We start from the raw sequence: 21,904 nt of genomic DNA, 5'->3' as shown, positions 1-21,904 counted from the left end.
CTTAAAGGGTACTAGGTAACATCTGCTCTGGTTATAAATATACTGTGCTGCAGTTACATTATATTTAAATACATCGGTGAAAACAGGCCATTTGGAATGAAAATCCCTTCACAGACTTGGAATCTGCAATACTCTGTTCATTTCATCTGCAAGTTACTGGTTTACAGGCCTGAAATCATACTCATAGGCAGCAGAGGGCAGTCCAGCCCTGTTTTTGCTCTGCATTACAAGCTATTGAAACAGGTGACAGTTCAACATTATCCCTCTTCTGAAACCCTTCTAAACGGCAAACATAGAGGCACTGTGGCAGTTTTAAATTCAGTGACTTCACATTTAAAAAATATCTACAGGTGGCAGTTTCAGTTAGTGTACCTTATAATCTGTTCAACTGTGAATTTATGGCAGTGGTTTAGCAATTTCATTGTTTAAATATTAATGTCATTAACCGTTGGGGCTGGTTGTAAAAGTAGCTAGCAAAAGATTGGAAGATGCTATAACTGGGGTTCAGTTTTTTTAAATAAATTCCACTCTATAAGGCACTCTTGGGCTTTATAAAGAATTTTCACGTGTAGTAGAATAGTGATGAGCCACGAAGGTCATGAGTCTGTGTGAATTTAATCTGTTCTGTGTTCTGTTCAACATACGGTAATGGTAATCATTAACCCAGCATTCTTTTGGATTGACATTTCCTGCTCGCGGAGCTGCTCATTCAGTCAAGAAAGTAATGAACGTATTCTCGTATGGGAGAGCTTATTGTGTTAAATACAGTAAGACAGCAGTGAAGCCCCATGTCTCTGTTATTCCTCTGAGATGAGTGGTGAAGGGTGAACCATGTGTCTGATTCATGTCACTCCTGCAATTTGTATATTTTATTCTGGTGTGGCATTCAGGAATTGGGTATTGAAAGGTGTTGTTCACAAACCCAGGAGAATGCATTGGATGTGTTTAAATGTGGACTGTGGACTACTGAGCTACCTTCATATCCAGCGTGTCCTGGCAGCTATAGTCCAGAATATGCCTAGTCCTTGGATGAAAGCCTTGGCTGTATCCACACTGGTGAGTAAAGAGACCTACTGTGCACAGTTGGAGCAGAAGATGTCTATCACTATTAAGCTGTGCTCCATGACAGTACTGTATGTTTTAGTTGTTAAAGGTTTCTGGCAGAAGAAACTGAAGACCTCAGTACAACAGAGCATCCTTTTTACAGAAAATTCCTCATTTTATGAAGGATTTTTATTTTATCTTGTACCTCCAGAAAGCTGAAAAATCCAACACACTTTGTTGTGATCCAGTTTCCAAAAGAGCCTGACCATTTTCTGGCAGCAGTGCAGAAAGCACAGTTGAAGGGCACAGTGCTGTGTGGCATCTGATTTAAATGATGACACTGTCACTGAAAATCTAGAAATGGAAAATTGCCTATGCTTCTCACTTCCTTATTGTTTGTAATGGCAAGCATAATTGACTTTGTATCCAGGATTTAGATGCTGTTGGAGTAATATTTTGTGTCTTAGCTTGTATTTACAATGGTAGGGATCCCATGAGTCCTGAAAAGTTTCAAGCTTTGAAAAATCTTTGAAAATAGAAGATTAAATCCATGTTCAGGAAACGCCTTTTAAAAACATACTACAGCAGGACAGCAACCATTTTTTACTGTAGTGACAGAGCCTTCAAATTCACATTGAACACATAGTTGTGCTAAAGAGTGACATGTTCAAGGTCTTGAAAAAGTGAACATGATTGTTGACAGAACTTTGTTGTTTTGTGGGAAAATTGTGAAAATGTAATTTAAGGACTTTAAACTTTAGAACCTTTTAGATCCTTATAAAGGCTTTCCTACCTGTTCTTAAATAAACAGTGTCTTCTCAGTGACTTGCTGGAGAGTTGCAGTATACTGTAGGCCATTCCCTGTGGACCGTGCCCATTGATAAACATGCCACAGTGCACTACATTGTCAAACAACAGGTGCGGCCCTCCATGATCGTTGTGGACAAGTGCAGTGAATGTTTGGACAGTTGCAAACGTATAATATGTCCATTCAGCTCGTCCTCGTGGTCTTTTTTCAGACCATTTATTCATTTTTGTGCATTACTAAATCTGCAGCATTGTTTCTTCAATTTTCTCTTTATACCCTCAGTATCTTCTTGTCAGCCTGCTGCTGTTGTCTGCTTGCATAATGCATAATACTAGGATTTGTTGCATTTTTCCCACATTATATCTAAAATCCTATTGCCCTGTATGCTCTGCCATATTTTTGGTGAGCCAGAGCGTTAAGATGATTGCAGTAGGTCGGCCTGTACAGGGTGGTCTCTAGGCCACATTGCAGTGGGTTGAAAGGTGCTGTTTTAGCATTACTGCAGTGCAGCCAGCTTCAGTGTTGTAGAGGATGCCATGTGGCTTTATTCTGTCTGGTGCCAGACGTCTGGAAGTAAGGTGATCATTTTGACCTGAAGGCGGCTCTGTACAGTGTGGCTGCTGTGCTGCGGGAGGGGCAGTGCAGAGGTGAATGGTGTCCTCAGGTGGCATGCAGGGGGTTGACTCTGGCGACGTGGTGCTTGGGCTTGGCACAGCAGCAGTACGTGCAGGCCAGGACAAACATCATGATGAATGTGACTGGGGGAAAAAAAACATTGCAGATTAAGTATGGCTGGCATGGCTGGAGAACAGTTTACCTTCTTATATTGACAACTAGGAGGACAAGCTGATCAAGTGCATCACTTAAGCTGGAAGAAGGTAAAGGCCTGTGCCATTGATCATTAGTATTAATGTAATTAAGTTTCACACTAATTTAAATTTATTATCTATAGACATCAGGTGGTATTAGGGGTGTCTTTGTTTTCCTTGAGAAAACCTTTGTGAAACCAATATATGTTATAATTCAAGGGACTCATTTCACAGAACGGACTGAGTCACAATTTTAAAAAGATAGGTGAGGACAGCACTATTACATAGTCTAATGATACTTGGAAAAAAGTATATTTATTAAGAATACAAGTGCAAGTCAGCAATGAACTGCTTCTTATTCGTAAGTACATTGGGATAATTTAATCGGTGCCTATGTACAATCGCAGCAGGGATGTAGGATGTCCAGAATTATTGTCCAGGGTCTCCAAACTCTAGAAGTCCACATCTGTTTTTCTTATTCACTATTATAAGCATTGTAGGAGTTATGTGGATATCTAAAATAAGCCATAATAATGCTGCTTTAAATTTTGGTAATTAAATTGAGGGAGTAAATAGATTAGCACATGTGACACTACTGTGTTTGCAGTTACTACTCCTTAAAATAGCTTAAGAGTTGTGTTCTCTCAAGTTTGCACATCATATGCGCACAGCGTGTGCTTAAGGACTTGTTCACACCCCCAGGTTTTTCTGTCTGTTTTTTGCAGAAGCAAACCCGTTCTCATATTAGAAACTACATCATGATAATAATCATTTAGACACTGCTATTGTATCATAAATCTCAGCTTTCAAGCAAAGCCAGTGGGATTGTTTGAAAACATGTTTTATGGAATCTCTGGTAATTGCTCTAGTATAGTGAATGCCTGGCATCATTCCTAGTGTGTCTTGACTGTCAATGCCTAAATACTGTGAGTATCTGCTACCCCCTTGCCCTTTCGTTTATCCTTACGGATGAAGAGGAGCAGGATGAAGAAAGCTCCCAGATCTAAGGGACTGGCCTCAGGTAAGCCCTGCAACTTGGTCCACACCCGCTGAGCCATGGTGACAACTTCCTCTTTCCAAGACATGCTGGCGGAGCGTAGCTGTCAGGGCCTCGATAAGTCAGCTGGACAGACTACCCACACCCCTCCTCACAGGGAGATAGGTGATCTAGCGTTGGACAGGAGAGCGGGATTCCTCTGCTTCTTGTCACTTGTCACTTGCGGGCTGCAAACTAGAAGAAAATCCACCTGTTAATGCAGTAATCAGCAATTACCCTGCTTATCCTAACACCACCCCTCCAGCCTGTTAGTGACATTCCTGCCTTGGCAAGATAAGGTGTTTTTCTGGATCCACTGTCAAAGAAATAGATTGCAACTAGTGGAAAACTCCAATTTAATACATTAGCTTCTTTGAATGCTGTTCAGGAGAAAATAGATTTTTGACAATATTCTTCTAAACATCAGCTCAGCTGTTCAGAAAATAAAAATAAAGATGTTTTTAATTTAATGTTTCCAGTGCTTTTAAAATTAGTTCAAGAGGCTGCAACCTTGAAATGCTTTTTGAACCTGGCCCCTGGGGAGTTAGACAAGTTAGAAGTCTGAAGTCATTTGTTTAAAATGAACAGTGGCATCTTGGTGTCATTTGTGAACTAAACCTGCAAGAAGAAGAGAGCAATAGTTTTCTCTTTACAAATGTCTTTATGTACCAGCAGTGCCTGGTTCCCAGAACACTTGTGGAAAGTCCAGGAGAATTCAGATAACTGCCCCCAGAATGCACAAGTCACCCCAACAGGGTCACTTAAAGGTTATAAATATAGCTTGTAGCACAGCTGCATAAACAGCAGACACTCTACTTCTATTTCCAGCTTGACTGGACTGTTTTACTGTCACCTAATCCTCGTATCTTTTTGCTCTGTGGATATACTGTATCGCAGAGGAAGAATAACCACTACAGTAGCATTCCGATAATGCACTACAATCAGGTAAAAGAATAGGAAATTGCCAGTGTCCAGATATGTAGTAGCATGTTATTGAGAATAAAATGGGATTTTGCTCTTAATTTACATGAATTACCTAGTAAAATAAAATAAAAAAATGGCCACTTTTGGTGTAATTACATAGAGAACATGGAGTGAACGTACTGTGAGAACCCCCACCCAGTTCATATTTGCTCTCCGTGATGGATTTAAAATGCTCATGCAGCTCATACTGTAGTTCTGGTTCTGGGCTCGTACCTTGAAGGTTGTGGGATGAAATCCCAGGTGAGACCAGAATCCCTGCTGTTGTGCTCTTGAGCAAGGAACTTGAGCAAGGAGCAAGGAAATCGTTCCAGTAAAGTACCTGTCTGTATACATGGGTGCAAATATATGTTGCTTTGGAAAAGTCAGCTAAATAAATATAAAAATATAAAAAATATATTGTTGCTGTGGAAAAAGAGCAGTCTGGTATGTTCTCAGACTGACTGTACTGACAGGCTAAAATAACTTTTTAGTCTTGAACAGATAACACGTTCAGGAACCTACTGTATTTCAAATTTTCAGTCTTCAAAAGAGCTGGCAAATTCAGCCTGGTAGACTTCTTCAGAATCAACTGTGAAACACAAGCCAGAGACACAAGTGGAAACTACTGGGTAGTGGGTTTGAAACTTTCTTTTCACAAAGGGTTCTGGTGGTTTGGCACGAACTACCCAGCCATTTTTTCAAAGGTGATATTCAGGCTTCTCTCAAAAATGGCTTCATATAAATTCACTGCTGACAACTTTATGTCCTTATTTGAGTTCATTTTCATATGTTCGTGGCATCAAGGTTTCAGAAATTAGTTACCCAGTGTTTAGTGATCGTTCAGTCTACAGCTGCAGCAGGCAGCTGCCTTTTTACTTAAGCAGAATAACTGGTTCATTAGATCATATAGGCCTGTAATGAGTACCAATATACAGTAGCAGCACAGCGGAAAGGTATTTAGCATTGCTAAGTCACAGCGGTGGGGCCCTGGGCTCAATTCTAAAATCTGTGTGTATATTCTTCTGTGTTTGCATGGGTTTCCTCCCACAGTCCAAAAACATATACATAGAGTAGGTTAATTGGCCTCTGTGAAAATTGGCCCTGGTGTGAGTGCATGTGTGTCTATGTGTCTGTCTGCCCTGTGATGGCCTGACATCTGATCCAGGGTATACTGTACTCTTTCTAATGCCTGTTGCTTGACTGGATAGGATAGGCTGCAGCTCCCCTGCGACACTGAACTGGTTGAAGTGGTTAGAAAATGGATGGATGGATGAGTACCTGTGTATTTGAATGAAGTTATCTTCTCTCCACTCACTCTTTGCTGTTCTTTAATGCTAACATAGTGTTTATTTTAAGTAAATGCTGAGGCTGAGAATTGCTTAAAAGAGATCTGTTATTTCTGTGATAAAAATAGTTGTGAAGTTAAAAACAGGCTTGAATAACTGGCCATAGAAGAATACAGTCTGCTGGAGAATCACGGAATTCCTGGGCAGCAGAGTCTCAATTCACTGACCAGGAACGTCTGATCTAACCTTTTAATTTCAGTAAAATATCAGTGTCACAAATCTAAAACTGAAGTGATCAGTTGTAAAGTTTCCACATGTATCCTCCATCCTATTTGATTAGTTGATTATCTTAAAACTTTAGCTTAAAACTTAAAACTTTATATTCTAACATTTAATTGTGTTTATGTACTGTACTTTGTTTATTTACTGTTTTGTTTTATGCATACCCATCTGTTTTGTTTAGTTTTATTGTAAAGAAACTTGAGACTGATATAGTACCACAAAAGTTACTATATAAAATTAAGGCTATTATTATATTCAGTATTAATGGCTAAACCTGCACAGGAATGTTGAAAATTTGTGGAAATTTGAATAGTGGTCTGCTGTGGCTATTCAATTAACAATGGAATGATTATCTGTGAACCCAAGATGTCAATTAGAGCCACATGGTCATTTTACTGTATGGTACAAATACAAATACCAGTTTAAAACTTTTCAGTTTTAAACTGCTAATAAAATTGTTTACTGGTCTTACAGAAAAGCACATGGATGCAACTCATGTATGAAACTTCTTTATAGGCTTTGGGTGTAGCTGTGTGACTGAACTGATGGTGTGGGTTTCCTAAATAACTTTCTAAATGCAAGCAGTTCATCTAAAGTGTTCCCCTCCCTTTCTCCCTTCTTATTACAGGACAAATTACAGACTGAGGTTTGCAGTATGTTCCTCAGTGCTGGCTCCCCCATCTAGCCATTCAACGGTTTGAAGCAACATGTTTAAATCTCAGCAAACAGGGACACTCTACACTGATATGTGGTTTACTGTACGTATTGGTCGAGTGTGAAATGACATTGGCAAGTATGCATCGGGACTGTATTTTGTACCCTATACAAAAGCTTAAGGGGGTGATCAAAGGTAAACATAGAATGCTGATAATCATACATGGTTTGGTTAGATGAATTACGTAGCATAATATCTTCTGTGATTATAACCAGGTCTGCTCAACTTGTGCCCCTCCTACTCCACTCCACCTTATTTGCTGTTTTGATCAGTAGTGTTTACTACACTTAAGGATCTGGTTCTTGAAAAATTTGGAAATTGCTTGGACTGAAAAATCCTGCTTAATTTCATAATTCTATAAAGACCTAAAAACACCATTTTATTTATGGATACTGTACAAAGAGGTAGAATGGCTGACAATTTCTTATCAAGATACCCTTGTTTAATATTTTTTTAAATAGCCAAAAGAGTATATATTTGCCAATTGAAATTTTTTTGAGCCACAGTGTTCTGTTAAGTAAAAAGAATAATGATAAATGATCAGGTGATCTGTGCATGTGAAATATGTGAGCTCCTAGTATATTGTTCTTAATACAATTAAGAAGGTAATTACAATCAGGTGGTTAAATATTTGGGGAAACAAGTTAACAAAGACTGGGTTTGGGCAACCCTGTCCTGTGTGATAATCATAAACTTGGAGTTTGGTTGTTACCACACAGAATATTGAAAACATTGTATGCAATGTTCCAATAGGATGTGGAAGACCTCAGAAAAAAGGAGTAGTTGATGCTCATCAGTCTAGAGAAAGCTGCAAAACCGTTTCTAAACATTTGGGACTATATTCAGTTACTGTCAGACAGTCTACAGAAGTAATTTTTTCATTTGATTTTTTCATCCTAAGGTGTGAATACAGGTTACCCAGTGTATGCAGACAACTTTGGTCACCTGAAACAAGACTCATGTAAATTAGGGACATTGTGGCCTTAACTGCCTGATCAGAGCCATCAGAAACGTCCTGTTGCAAGGATGGATTGACTGTTTTCATTTGAAAAAAATCCTTGTTGCTGATCCGACATTTTAACCACCAGGATTTCACTTTTCTTAACCTTGGATTTTTTTAAACAAAACTTGACAAGCAACATGGTGCTGAGAAATAATTTGCGAATCTCCTAGGCTGGTGCATATTCTGATATTTTAAATTCAGGTAGATCTTCATGAAAGTGTTTATATAATATGAAAATAATGCAGTTAAACATATAACACATATACATAAAATATATTTGGATGATTTAATTAATAAAATGGTGATTCATTATCAGAAATCTGCATATTCCTTATAAAAGTCACAGCAAAATAAATATATCAGACTTTGTTCTGGTTCAGACTTCAGAAACAAACAAAATCTGAAGTATGGTATTGCTGTTCCTAATGGTAACTATGGCCATAGATCCTGTGTGGCCGTTGGTGTTGTGCTGACTTTCACACTTGTGTCTCCGGTACTGAATCAGAAACGAACTCACTGAGACATCACTGAGTGTCTGTCACTTTCCCACCCCCATCTGCGACTGCACTGAAATATTGGCAGGTTTTGTCATCTCAGCTGGAAATGGCGAGGTGATTTATCTTGAAATACACATTTGAAATGTCAAACTACTCATTTATCTTCTGTCCCTGACACGAGTACAGTAATGCTACTTTTTATCCTACATGATCTTTTTTTTCAATCATTTCAATTTTGGCCTGGCTCTTAAAACGATGAAAGATTGTGTTTTTCCCCAGAAAAGTTTTTTCTTCAAATCATTTATCTCAGACATTCTGTGTTTTTAATTGCTGAGGAAAAACCTTTTGTTTTAGGGGCTGGGCTTGATAGTGTACGATAATTAAAACAATACATGATCCTTCCTGCTTTTGCTTACCAATTTCCAACTTTCAACCAGAACAGAATAGCTTGTCCACTCTACCTTGGTTTGTCTAACTATGCAGGAACATTCAGACTGAAAAAGGTGAAAATACACCAAAAAAAACATGTAAAAAAACTAAAGAACCACATAGGTAAGCAAGTGGTCTTAACAGACCAGCTTATGATCTGGGAAATGTTATGAAGAGAGCTGCTCTTGACACGAGCTGGGTCTTTTAATCAGATAATTGTATTGGGGTTTTTTTTATTTCTACTTTTTTTTTGGATGGAGAAGCTTTTCTACATTGGTGTCCTGTTTCACTTTTGGAAAAGCTGCTGCAGTTGTTGCTGTGCTTTAAGTCTTTACTGAGTAAGACCGGACTGTTGCATGATACTTGTTATGGGAAATTCTCAGGCACTGATTCTTCCTGTGAGCAAACATGCTGCAAAAACATGTTTCTCTTTTATATTGTGACAGTTCAGGGTGCCAAGTCACCACTAGCCAGGATCTTTTAGTTGTGTCTTCTAGTTCAAGGCAAGAAAAAATTAGTCTGACAGATATTTCTTCCTCGTTGTTTTGTTACTGTGTGCTTACAGCTTTACAGTAAATACCAAGTTCTACTTTTGTAGCTCAAACCCGCTTCTAAAGTCTTATCTTTACTTTGTTCTCTAATTTTCCTTCATCAGCAAAGCTTTAGTGGTTAGGTCTTCAAATAGCCTGACTATTCAAGAAATAAGAAAACATTTCTAGGACTGCATTGTTTGCTTGCAGAAATAATCTTAACATTTTCCTAAAAAGCTGCTCTGATGTACTCTTAGGTGAACTTTGTTTCTTAAAATGGATGCCACTATATTCACAACCAGTTTACTGGCAATAGTTGGTCGGGGGCAGAGACTTGCTAAGCTCAAGTGTCCTTCCTGTATTAGAGTTCAGCACAGCATGTCTGTTTTCCAGTCGCAGTTTGTAGTGTTTGGAACACATCCCACCAACATATCTTCAGCTGTTTTTAAGGTTTTTTTCATGCATTTGTGCATGAGTGTGTGGTTCAGTTGCTGATAAGAGAAGAAATGGATTTTAACTCCTGTTTGTAGTACATTTTGTGCTTATTTAAAAAAATGCAATATTAAAGGGTGATGTATATTAATGCAGCAAATAAGTGACTATTTATAGTGTGTTTTTCTTGCTTTAAATGTAGATGTTGCTGTTGGATTTTGCCATAAGAAATGAACTACAATTTCTTGGTCCTATATAACGCATATGGGGAATGCAGTGCCACAGCTTTGTTGTTGGCTATGTCTCTTATCAATGACTGCTGATGCCTTTACATTGTCCATAATTTATTCTGTTTTATTATTTTAAGAGATTGCCTAGATGTCTTCAGCTTCCCGGACATTTAAACAGAAGTATTATTATTTTTAAAGTCACTTGGACTCGACTCCTTTATATTCGCCAGGAAGATACAGTGTTGTAGCCTATGGGTCACATGTTGATCCTCACTCATGTACAGCTTGTTAGCTTTATGCAATTAAGTGTTATTTTTGATGATATATTTGTACTTAAGACATTCATATGGTGTACTTATTCAGTGCCAAGGAGTAGTACCTGTCCAGCTCTATAAGTAGCTGTCTGTAAGAATTGGCACAGTGTCTCACATTGCAATTAATAAATTATAAACTAACCTGATAGCTGAGAGCCAGTAGTGTAATGTTACAAATAAGATGGACTGCTTTGTCACCCTTAGCATTTGTGCCTTTATTTGGGTTTAAAAACAAATACGTCCCACTCATTTTATCAGACTGAACTTTAAACTGTTTTGCCTTGAAAGTGAGATACAGCATCTGCATATTATTGGAACAGATTTGTAGGAATTTCACAGAAAGTTACGTTGTAGAGCATTTGGAGAATGCTTCTGTCCTTTTGAACTAATGTAGACCGTTGACCAACTTTCCTCCCTTTGTACTGCTGCTGAAAGAATACCTTTTTCACTTTTGTCTCCAATACAGAATGTGGGAGGCCTTGCCAGATTAACCCTGGTGGTTAATCTATAGCAAACAGCAAACAATGGCTTGGCAGGGGTTTGGGAGTGAATTTCAGGAAATGTTCAGGTCAACAGTGGGCCACCCTTGTGCGCAGAGAGGTGGAGGGCTGCTCTGATGGTAGCAGTTCAGCAGACCATGTTAGACTGCAATCCATTATACTGGAACCCTTGATACAGACATTCCCTCATTCATTTCTAAAAAGCCTGCAATCTATTGACCAAGACATAATGCAATCAAAATAATCTTAAACTAATAATTGTATATATTATGTATAATAACCCATTTATGTAATTTCTTTTTTCTTATATCACAATTTCTTCTTGTGCTGGGCAGGATAATAATTATCCATTTTTACTTATAACCAAATGTAGATAGATCTGTGTGCTATATCTGTATAAGTTCGTAGGTTAAATTAATTTAAAGTAATGTATGCCTTAAAAACATAGTGGGTAGCCTCCTAGTGTTTCCTATTCTCAATAATAAATTTAGAGGTTTGTTGGATTGACTTTGTCAATATTGTTTTCTGCTTGAGTATTTTATATGAAGCTTCCTCAACTGCCTAGTTGTGGTTACATGAATTTGATTTCCTGCTGTATGTCAGTTTGATGTGATTTGAAGTAGTGGTGTGATTGATTAGTGCTGGGTTAAGAAGGGCTTCACTGACAGAAAAGGTGGCCTTGTTGTTTTGGCAGGCAGATCTGGAAGAAGTTTTTAACACAATGGTGGCAGATGTTTGAGAAGGGCTTGGTTGTCACATTCCTGAATCTGATACAATGGGACTTAATTTTAAATCAACAGAGTGGTGGTTTAGCATTTCTCCCATCCTTACTATTTAGAATTTAGAAACTATTGTTTTTTGAACAACGGGCACCTTTAACCCTTATTTTACTTATACCAGCTTTTCAGTTAAGTTCCCATGTGCCATTGTCTTCACGTCTCTTCTGACATCTTTCAGTTGCAAGGTTCTTGATTTTATTTACATATTGACAATTCCTTACAAATGAGTTTGTAACATACATTGAAGAAGTATAACTATACATAGTAAAAACCCATGGGAACTCACAGTGGCCATACTTAATTTTCCTACATCCTGTACCAGTAGCTTTAACTAATACATTTCAGAAAAAGCTGCTTGAGGTGAAGTTGGATTAACTGTGTTTTCTGCTTAAAGTCGGAGATCCTCTCACAGCTTGATGAGACCATTGAGTATCCACAAGTCTGAATTACAGTAAATCACTGTAAGTTCTACAGTTAATCACATTTTTAGCCTAGCAGTGTTACCTCCAGGCAATTAGACATTAACCATAATCAGTGCACTCTTTATTGCCATCCTAATGCATCACCACAGTTTGATAACAGATCCTTCCTTCCTATCACATACAGTATACTGTTTTAAATATCTATATTACTGTGCCTGGTTCTTGCTGCACTGATTTTGCTTACTTCTGCACAGAATGCACTTTAAGCAGGAGCCCGTAGAGTTGTGGATAGCTCCCATTGCTGTATGTCTGTGTGTGATGCATTTGGCACAGCAGTGGTTAGGGTGCTGGACTTTGGTGGTTCTGGGTTCAAATCCCAGGTGAAACCTGGCTGTTGAATCCTTGTGCAAGGTATTTCACCCAAATTGATCCATTTCAAACACCCAGATGGAAAAATGGGTGCAAGTGTAAGTCACTGTGGATAAAAATGTCAGCCAAATAAATTGGTAATTAGTATAATAATAGTGACATGTTATAGTCTGTGCTATGTCTGCAGTACATGTGGCATTTTTATCAGCACTGGTGTTTTGGAAGTACAGACAAGCACACAATGTTTCAATAGCTCTGAAATCTGGAACCCCGTTATGTGAGAGTGGTTTAAATTGTTCTGCCGGGAACAGCAAGGGAAGTACTAAGGACCATTGCCATTAAATCTGTTTACAGGCTACACTGAATACACTCAAAACAGCCACTCTGTGATCTTCTACATCGGTTTGTTTCTTAATGCATTCATCCATGCATGCAGAATAGTTTTAAAATAATCAAGTATTGTGGTCAGAGCCAAACCAAAGGGAGTTTTTAAACTTGTTTCGAATGTGCATTGTATGGCACATATTGGATAAGTATACTTTGAAGTTTACCTCTATAAGACACGTAGACAGCAAAACAAACTGTTGGGCTGGCAGTTTGTGCTCAACAAGGAGTATAAATAGGTGCTACAACAATAGCCTCAGCATTGGTCTCAAGCAGTTAGAACTTTTTCAGCTTAGCCTTGTGCTTTTTTGCACACTGAATGTGGTCTTTGGGTAGGATGTACTGTGATTTATGCCTGTCTGTGAATTGGCAAGCTGGACCATTGTGTCTGTGGAGGAGCAGACAGTGCCAGGGTCTCACCCAGCTGAGTGTCACTCCGTTCAGTGACGGGGCACTGAGACCCGTAGGACCTTGCTACAGCTCCCAGAAAGAAAGACTCTCGCCTTTCCTCTATGACCCTTTTGTTAGTCACTGAAACATGCAGAGCACTTCAGGCATTCCTGAGCTGGGAATTGCAAAAACAAAACTCTTAATATAGTGCCTCTGCTTCTATTTTTTTTAATTCCTTGGGAACTTGCACATTACGGACAAAATGTTTTGAAAATGCAATGGGAGGGCTTATCAGATTAAATTGATCCCTGTTTTAAAACATTGGTTTTGGACTGTTTTTATATGTTTTGGTTGGTTTTGTATGGCTTCTCCCTCCTCCATTAATTGCAGTCTTACACAAATGCAAGTTTTACATTTTGACATGTGCTTAAAGCATTATTGATATTAGCGTCTAAACAACTGCCGCATGGAAGAACAAATGTTAAAAAAGAAAACAGCCATTAAGAGTTAAATGGAGAAGACTGATGGCAAAGACCAAAGTCCTCTTCCTGCAACACAATATATATATAATGTCTTGATATATGACTATCTCAAAGTATTTTGGATAAAAAAACAGAGATATAAATTATGCCAAATCTGACTCAAATAATAATGCTTGTGCAGGAGAAATGTATGGGAATGCAAGAACAAATCCAGCACCCTCCTTAACTGTAGCCTGGCAGAGCAGGAATCAGCTGTTATAAACACTAACTCTTCTGCCCGTGTCTCTTTACTAAAAGTTAAACCCGAGCATGCTGAAGTACCGTTAATAACAGACATTTCCCAGACAAGCGTTTCTCTTACAGTCTTGGTCATCTTGCTAAGAGTTTCATCAACTTGTCCAAAGCTTTAAGCAGTATTTTAAAAAGTCCAAAACCTTATCACAGAGACTGCAGGCCCCTTTTCAGGAGGACTCTGGGGCCCCTATGCAAGCTATTTTTCCGTAGGAGCAGTAGTTTCTTACCTCTTAGAAAGTGGCTTGCTTTTCTCTTGTTGTTTATCTTCTCTGTGTGCTTCTCTTGCGCGTGCATTGCTGTGCCTCTCTCTGTCTTTTACTCTCCTTCTCTCGCTCTCTCTCTCCGTCTCTTGAAGCCAGCTGCTCTAGACTGTCGGATCTTCCTTTTTTTTTTTTTTTGGTTTCTGGTCACCGTGGAGACTGAGTTTCTTTTTACAGAAAGCGAGGCGGAGGGAGGGGGGGAAGGAGGGGTGCTTCGTGTGGACTGGTTTGCAGCCAGCTGACTTTGAAACACCCCTTCATTGCAGGTTGCACTACGATGTGCCCCTGCTAGCGCTCTGTTCTCGATCACTATCTTCCAAACAGTGTTAAGGTTCACAGTCTTGTTAAAACTTAGACATTCCTGTCTGTTATTTGTACCTCTCTGGGTGTGGATGCAAAGAAGGAAATATGCAAAAGCTGCTTTAGAACAGTAGTTCCAGAAGCCCACAATTATAATACAGTATTAAGGTGGTTCTAGCTTTTTATCCAGTTTCGCATTGAGATCGGAACAGGGAAAGATATCCATTTTAACACACTTTGGGGGGTGGGAGGGGAGTCAATATCAGTCTAAGCGATATGGGGCATCTGTGGGAAGTTCTGCTGTTTGAAGTGCATTGTCATTTGGCCCTTAGGAGACAGGGGAACATTTCAAAAGACTAAGGAATGGAAATGTTAAATAGGTAGATGATAGAGAAGACAATACAGTGATTAAGAACAATGTATCATTCAAAAAGAGATTGCCATCCCTATTGTCGTTGTTGTAGGCAAAGGAGAAAAACACTTCACTGGGCCATAAAGGGTTAAAAGTAGTTGAGTTTAAATTTGAATACTTGCCACTTCATTGTGCATATAATTTTCAGTAGTGTTGACTTATTTTTGTTTTGAAAAACTTTGAAATGTATGATTGGGAACTTATGTTCATGTAAAAACATTTTTGAAATGTGTACTTTCCAGCTCAGTATCTTACGCTGATCGTGTTTTGAACATTTGTATTTTTGCATAGAGTCCGTTGGACTTTGATGCCTTAAGCACTCTCGGCTGACAGTTTGGCAGTGTTGGCTGTAAAGTCTTACATTAACTGTGCCTGTGATACTGACTCCATACATGTTAGAGCAGCTTTGTGAATGTGAGACGTAAGATGATCAATCTTTTCACAAAAAGTGAATTCACATTTATCAAGAACTTTAAGCAAGTACATCCTTACTGAGGGATGTAAGTAAACACTGAATGTCACTGCTCCTCTGGCTTTTGTGGTCAAAGTGAGTGAGTGCCTATAAGAATAAAACACAAAAAAACACACTGACCACATCACTTTATTACAATGATCAAGACACATGCCTTTGCAAATTAAAAAAAATCAGCACCCTCCAAAACTGATGTGAAAGATTTCAAATGAAGTTAGGTAGGTTTTGACACACTCGAGTCACATTTTCTCAGCACATAACAAATCTAGCACTTTTTTCTTTGATTTCTGTATAGCTCTGTGGCTAAGGATCTGCGCTTGTGGCTGGAAGGTTGCCGGTTCGTATCCCGTGGCTGGCAGAGCTGGCAGAGGAATCCTACTCTGTTGGGGCCCCTGAGCAAGGCCCTTAACCCCAACTGCTCCAGGGGTGCCATATAAATGGCTGACCCTGCGCTCTGACCCCAAGCTAGACTCCCTGTCTGTGTGTCTCACGGAGAGCAAGTTGGAGTATGCGATAAAAGACATATTCCTAATACAAGAAATTGTATATGGCCAATAAATTGATCTTATCTTATAGAGCTGTGTTACAGTTATGAGATATAGGTTTGTTGCAGGAGGCTCTGCTCAATGGGCAGTACTGTATGGTACAAAGGAACAAGTAATAGGTTTATTCCATGCTGAAAAAAAGAAGAAAGAAAACACAACGTTTCAGCCGTGGAGCCTTCTTCTGGTGTCAGCAAAATCTTTTAGGGATGATATTATGTCGATGACATCTGTAAAGGAATAGAAGGTGGTTAGAAAGCCTGGTCTTGGAACAGATCGCTGTGAAGAGATGGAATGCTGGTTTAGTGAGAAAAGTGGGCAAGTGGCCCAGGGAGGAAGAGAAGGTATGACGAAGAGATCTAGAAAAAGATTTGGAGGAAGGCATAGTGGGTTGCAGCAGGTGTAGGCTGTAGTAGTTCAGGTGGGTAGCTGCATCAGCATGTGTAGGCTGCAAAGGAACAAGTAATAGGTTTATTCCATGCTGAAAAAAAGGCCTTTGTGTTTGGCTCTTGTGTTTTTGCTTTTTGTGGGTCTTAAAAATTACCTTTGAAGCAAAGAATTAAAGCAAGTTAAGCAGTGTTTGCCAAAGTTCTGTCCCGCGCAAGCACAAACTGGCCAGGTATTTGACCCAAATACAGACTAATTAGCACCTTTAGCTAATTATTGTAAAATATATACTGGTTTACTTTGTATACAGACATTTAGCCTTTATTTAATAACCTTAGAGCGAGTAACTGTTGTAAACGCAGTATAAAAATGTAGCTTTTTGAAGGTATAGTTAAAGCAGTCGAACCAAAAACCTTGGTCTTTACTGATCCTCTGTTTAGCTGAAACAATGTGAATTATGTACATGAGAACTACAGTGAAAACGAAACCCCAAAAAGCCAGTGTTGCAATCAGGTGGCAAGATTAAGGTCCCTGGCATTACCTGTGCTTTCTGTTCGCAGGTGTCGCCATGCTGCTATTGCACAGTACTTCGGGGACGAGAGGCCCAGCTGCAACAAGTCCTGTGACTTCTGCCGAGACCCAGCAGCAGTGAGACGGCAGCAGGAAATGGCCCACGGCCTGACCTTCAACAGCAAGACCTGCATCCAGGCCAGGGAGCCTAAAGGAGCCTTTGGATTTGATGCCGAGCTCTATGCTGGGGGCCGCCGGGGCTATGGCTTCGAGAGGTGAGCAGGAAACTCGGTTTCCTCCTGAGGTCTACAGAACGCAGGGAGATGTTCCTCTGACAGAATTCTTAAATTGCCATATCTCTTAAGTTGTTTGTGGATAAGCAAGACTTTCTGGTTCAGTGGTCAGACATTTGGGGCATATCTTTGTACTTAAATAGAAGGCATTGAAGAGGTCTGTGTTCACTTTTACCTGACAAGTCAAGCTCAAATGTTTATGGAGCTGTCACATCCTAAACAAAACTAGCCATTGCTCCATTCCAAGGGTGTCCAGCTCACAATGTGCTTCCAGTCTTATAATTCAAAGGCATGTCCTTTGACGATGTGCTTGTGAAATTAACCAGAATGTATTAATTTTGAAGTAAATTAGTGAAAATTAACTGGGTTGATTAATCCAGAAACCGTGTAATAATGCTGTGTAATATAGATAAAGTGATCATCCTTAACGGCGAGTACATGTGTCCAAACTGAACACCAGACTTTGCATGTTCCTACTTTATTAGACTATTCTAAGTAAACATTGTGAGTATTGTGTACATTTTTGTTTGCAGCTTTATGAAAACAATATTGCATCTCTAAGACTGGTCTATAGCAGAGGGATTTGGTATATTTCCATAATTAAAGGAATTTGTTACAGTGACTGGATAAAAGAATGAAATCTATAGTCTTGAACAAAGAAGTCTATGAGGGTTTTTATTTAGGTATCCCAAATTCTGAAAATCCACCCATTAGACACTCAAAATCAACAGTGAAACACATTCCAGAGGACACGTGTGGAAAATAAGGTGGGAGGTATTTGGTATTTGACTTGCGAGTTGGTTAACTTGTAATGTCTCCCTGTCTTATGGTCCTTCGGTTCTAAGCCCTGGTTCATACCACTGACTCGTCTGTATATACTGTGCAAAGGCCTTTTAATACATTGTCAAGAGTCTCATGTGATGAGACTATGATAACTATGGCTCTCTGTCTATGGCAGGTACGACGAGGAGTATGAGGGCAGTGGGGAGGAGGAATCAGATCGGCGCAAGAAAGAGTTCAGTGACCTGTTCAAGAAACAGATGAGTATTCGAAAGGTGAGAGACACTGCACAGTGTCTGTGATTCCCTTACATGCCATATGAAATAAGGCTGGACGGGCACTGAGAGCAGAGGATAGCTGCAAATATGCATATGAAAATGATAGTCAGAGTAATGCTGATTACAATTTAGCATCATATTCATTCAAGCGAAAGAAAAGTAAATGAGTAACACAATCAGTTGAATCTGTTATTCTATCGTATGTCATGAGAAAAGAAGAATACAAAAGAGCTAATAGCTGCATATTACATAATCACTTAACTGTAAAATTACACACTTCTACAGCATGCAGCTGGTGCGTTTCTATTTCTTTTGTTACATGCCTTGCACCAAAGGATAGAATTTGCTCTTTGAAGCTTTTCTGTTTTCTCAACTGCTCATTACTGAAGTCTATTTTATACTTTTTGAAAACTCTTTAATGTAGTAATGGTGGTTTAATTGCATACACCAGTAGTGCTAGACCAGAAGATGACACAGCCAGGTAGTACCATGACTGTCTGGTTCTTATCAACATGTTTTTTTGTAGGAATTGTTACACCTTGTCCAATCTAGCAGTGGGTCGGGATAGACAGCAGGAAAATCATCTCCTGCACTTTGTTTTCCCTTCTTTTTCCATTAAATCTGACTTGCATTTGTGACCGGAAGTAAAATAAATAGTTGTTGCGAAACGGAGAAGGATTATTAAAGTCTCAAGCCCCCACCACACAATCAATATGAAACACACAGCACAGGCTCCACCTTCTGAACACTATAAGTATAAGACATCTGGAAGCCAGCTGTTGGTTTGGATGAAAACAGCCTTTAAAAAACAGATGTGGAACCAGTTTATTGGCATGCAAGTTCAATACTTTATCCTCAGAGAAATAGTTTTACTTCTGTGTTTAAGCCAGTATAAGTACACATTTTAAAAGGTTAGGCATCTACTGTAGCTATTGTCTGTATAACATTAGTGTAGATATATTAAAATACCAAAGCTGAATCAAGTAGCAGAGCAGATTTTTATTTAATAAAAACATATTAAAAACAGTACGTGCTGCTCAAGATCAGGAGGCTGTTTTCCAGTTCTTATAAGCTCTATATACAGTATATATGAATTAGTTGCATTTAATGTATTTTGGTATATTCTATGCTTGAATGTATTGTGTATATCTGGAAAAACATTTCTAAAAAAAAAACCTTGAATATCCCACATGACAAGATAAAGCAAAGCCTACACTTATATAGTGAACTTCAGCCATTTTCATGGACCTTCATCAAATCAATTCAAAGGAAGCTCAGGTCGTGCAGTGCTTTAGTAAGAGTGGTTTAAATATTGTGAGCTTGAAAGAATAGCCTACACTGATAGAAAGAACTGAACCTCCTAGTCTTAAACAGAGAAGAATAAGAGTTTTTACTTGTCTTTAATATTAAAAATCTTAATTTTCCTCAAAATCAACCGTGAAACTAATTTTAGAGGAACCATGTTCCATGCAGACACTTGCAATGCAGAAGAGAGCAGGAGGCACTTGAGTATACATAGGGTTGTGGCAGATCTCTGTTACAATTATGAGCCTTGTTGGTGTAGCCAATACACTGACTTCTTTTAAGAGACGTCTGTGTGATATCATCTTGTTTATAACCTCTCTTATGTTCTAAAGGCTATTTTATAAAACTTTAAATTTAATTTCCAACCACTCAATTTCATTATTTATAGTATAAATGTCATCTGTCATTTCTCTGCTTCATCATGTCGTAGAGCTCAGTTTTTAATGAAATGTAAAAATGTCCGAAGGCTGGAGATGACACGTTCATATTACTAATGGCAGGTACACCAGCAATACCACCCTGTTTCCAGATCTGATCAAAGCTCCGAGGCCAATCAAAGCTGGGTCGACTTCAGTAAGTAGTGTTGGTCGACCAGTAGGTGGCAGCCTTCCTTCTGACCAGAATTTCCAGACCAGTGCACCATTATGATGACAGTGGGTACTGTTCTAGGTGATGTTGTCCTTTGGATTGAACTGGGTTCCTGACTGATTGGTCATTAAACATCCCACTGTTTGTAAGAATAGAGGTGTTGTTCTCATTTCTGGTTCAGTCATGCTCTATCTGGAATAGCTAAAAATGGTAAATGGCTTTAAACATCTATGTCGCACAAGGATCTAAAGGACGAGCCTGGTATTCTATCATTTAAAATGAAAAAGAAGAGCACAGAAGTGGGTATACGAAAGAGTTATCTAACTGTAAAATTGCACACGTCTACAGCATGCAGCGGGTGTGTTTCTGTTACTTTCATTGAATACATTGCACCAAAGGACAGAATTTGCTTTTTGAAGCAAATTACCTAAACACAAGTGAAACAGAGCATCAAACATATACTCAAAAAATATTTTTTTTATTTGATGGAAATGAATCATATTAAATTCATATCAAACAACCTAAATGGTCTTAATAGTACTATTAATAGAATCTGACCTAACTAAATTTAATTCCCCTTAATTCATTTGGTGAAGTAATTTATGACTCCTGCACCTGATCTGCTGTGTAGTGGGGCTGCTGGTGCAGTATGACTTCTGCATGTGTGACATACTGATTTGTTAAACACTTTGGAATGAAACGCATTACACAAAATGTGAAGAAGAAAAAAGAGCACTTTTGTCTCTAGTGACTTTATCATCAGAATGCTGTGCACAGCACTTTAACACCACAAATGCTAAGTATACACATATTTTGATCTACGTATTAAGTCCAGAAAGAAAAAATAACATAATTATTTTGGGGGGGTCACAGATCTCAGATATCACTGTTGTTCTATATGGTACACAGCTAGAGGGGGCAGGGGGGTTATATGATATGTGCAGCATCCTGATGGTGACATCAGGCACGGATCAGGCAAGCTCTTTGCCATAAGCAAGCCAAACAAGTAGAGTTTTATTCCTTAATGAAAAATAAATACATTTAAAAATATTTTTTTTTCCTGTGGAGCTCTCTTTTGCCTTGAAGAATTATTTTGGGGTCATTCAAAAATTGAATTCCATGTTTGGGCATGCACATTTTTCCAGGTTAACTTTCTTGTTGGCAGTACTCAAGTTTTCTTGCTGAGCTCTTGAAATGGGTTCTGCACTCCCTGTAGTCAGTACTGGGTTGGTGCACAGCGTGAGCAAACTAGTGCTACCCTGCCTCCCAGGCTGACCTAACCTGTCACAAAACTTCAAATATTAACTGGAACTTCTCCATTTGCTTAGTAGTATTAATGTGTATTGTTTACCTTGAAAATCTTTTTTATGCTGTGCCTTTATTGTTGTTTTTTGGTTGTGTTGGAACAAACGTCACTAATAATATGTTGCTTTCCTGTATGTAGACAATGTACACTTAATATGGATTAAGGCTTGTCACTTGTTTTAAAAAATTGGCTATAAGAAAAATAGTACCGGCTGGTGTTTTGCAGTATGAGTGACTTGCCTCATTGGTTTCTGTGGTAGGTACACTGCAGACCTATATTCTGCTTTACACATTTAATGGTGTGAGGGATCAGCACATGGTATATATACCCAGCACATCAGCTACCGCAAAAAAACCTCAAACTGGTCGTGCTTTAAAGTTATTTTTTTTACTTTTTTAACTTCAGCAAGGCTCTGAAGTAAAATGTTACTCGGTGCATTTTTTTCATGCTGAAGGAATTTACTTCTTAATAAA

General features: G+C 38.8%; 1 protein-coding gene across 3 annotated transcripts in view; it reads left to right on the top strand.

Annotated features, from left to right (window-relative positions):
- recql5 (RecQ helicase-like 5) overlaps nucleotides 1-21,904 on the top strand; it is a 43,293-nt gene that overhangs the window by 11,216 nt on the left and 10,173 nt on the right. For all 3 annotated transcript variants that reach the window (XM_088599510.1, XM_088599509.1, XM_088599511.1), the window contains exons 8-9: nucleotides 16,932-17,156; nucleotides 18,133-18,229. In XM_088599510.1, the coding sequence (XP_088455636.1) occupies nucleotides 16,932-17,156; nucleotides 18,133-18,229 (322 nt within the window). The remainder of the gene's footprint in view (nucleotides 1-16,931; nucleotides 17,157-18,132; nucleotides 18,230-21,904) is intronic.

This window comes from Lepisosteus platostomus, chromosome 11 (genome assembly GCF_059453375.1).
Source record: "Lepisosteus platostomus isolate fLepPlt1 chromosome 11, fLepPlt1.hap1, whole genome shotgun sequence".
NCBI classification, from domain to species: domain Eukaryota; kingdom Metazoa; phylum Chordata; class Actinopteri; order Semionotiformes; family Lepisosteidae; genus Lepisosteus; species Lepisosteus platostomus.
Note: the sequence above shows the minus strand (reverse complement) of the source record. Positions and strands in the feature narration are given on the sequence as shown.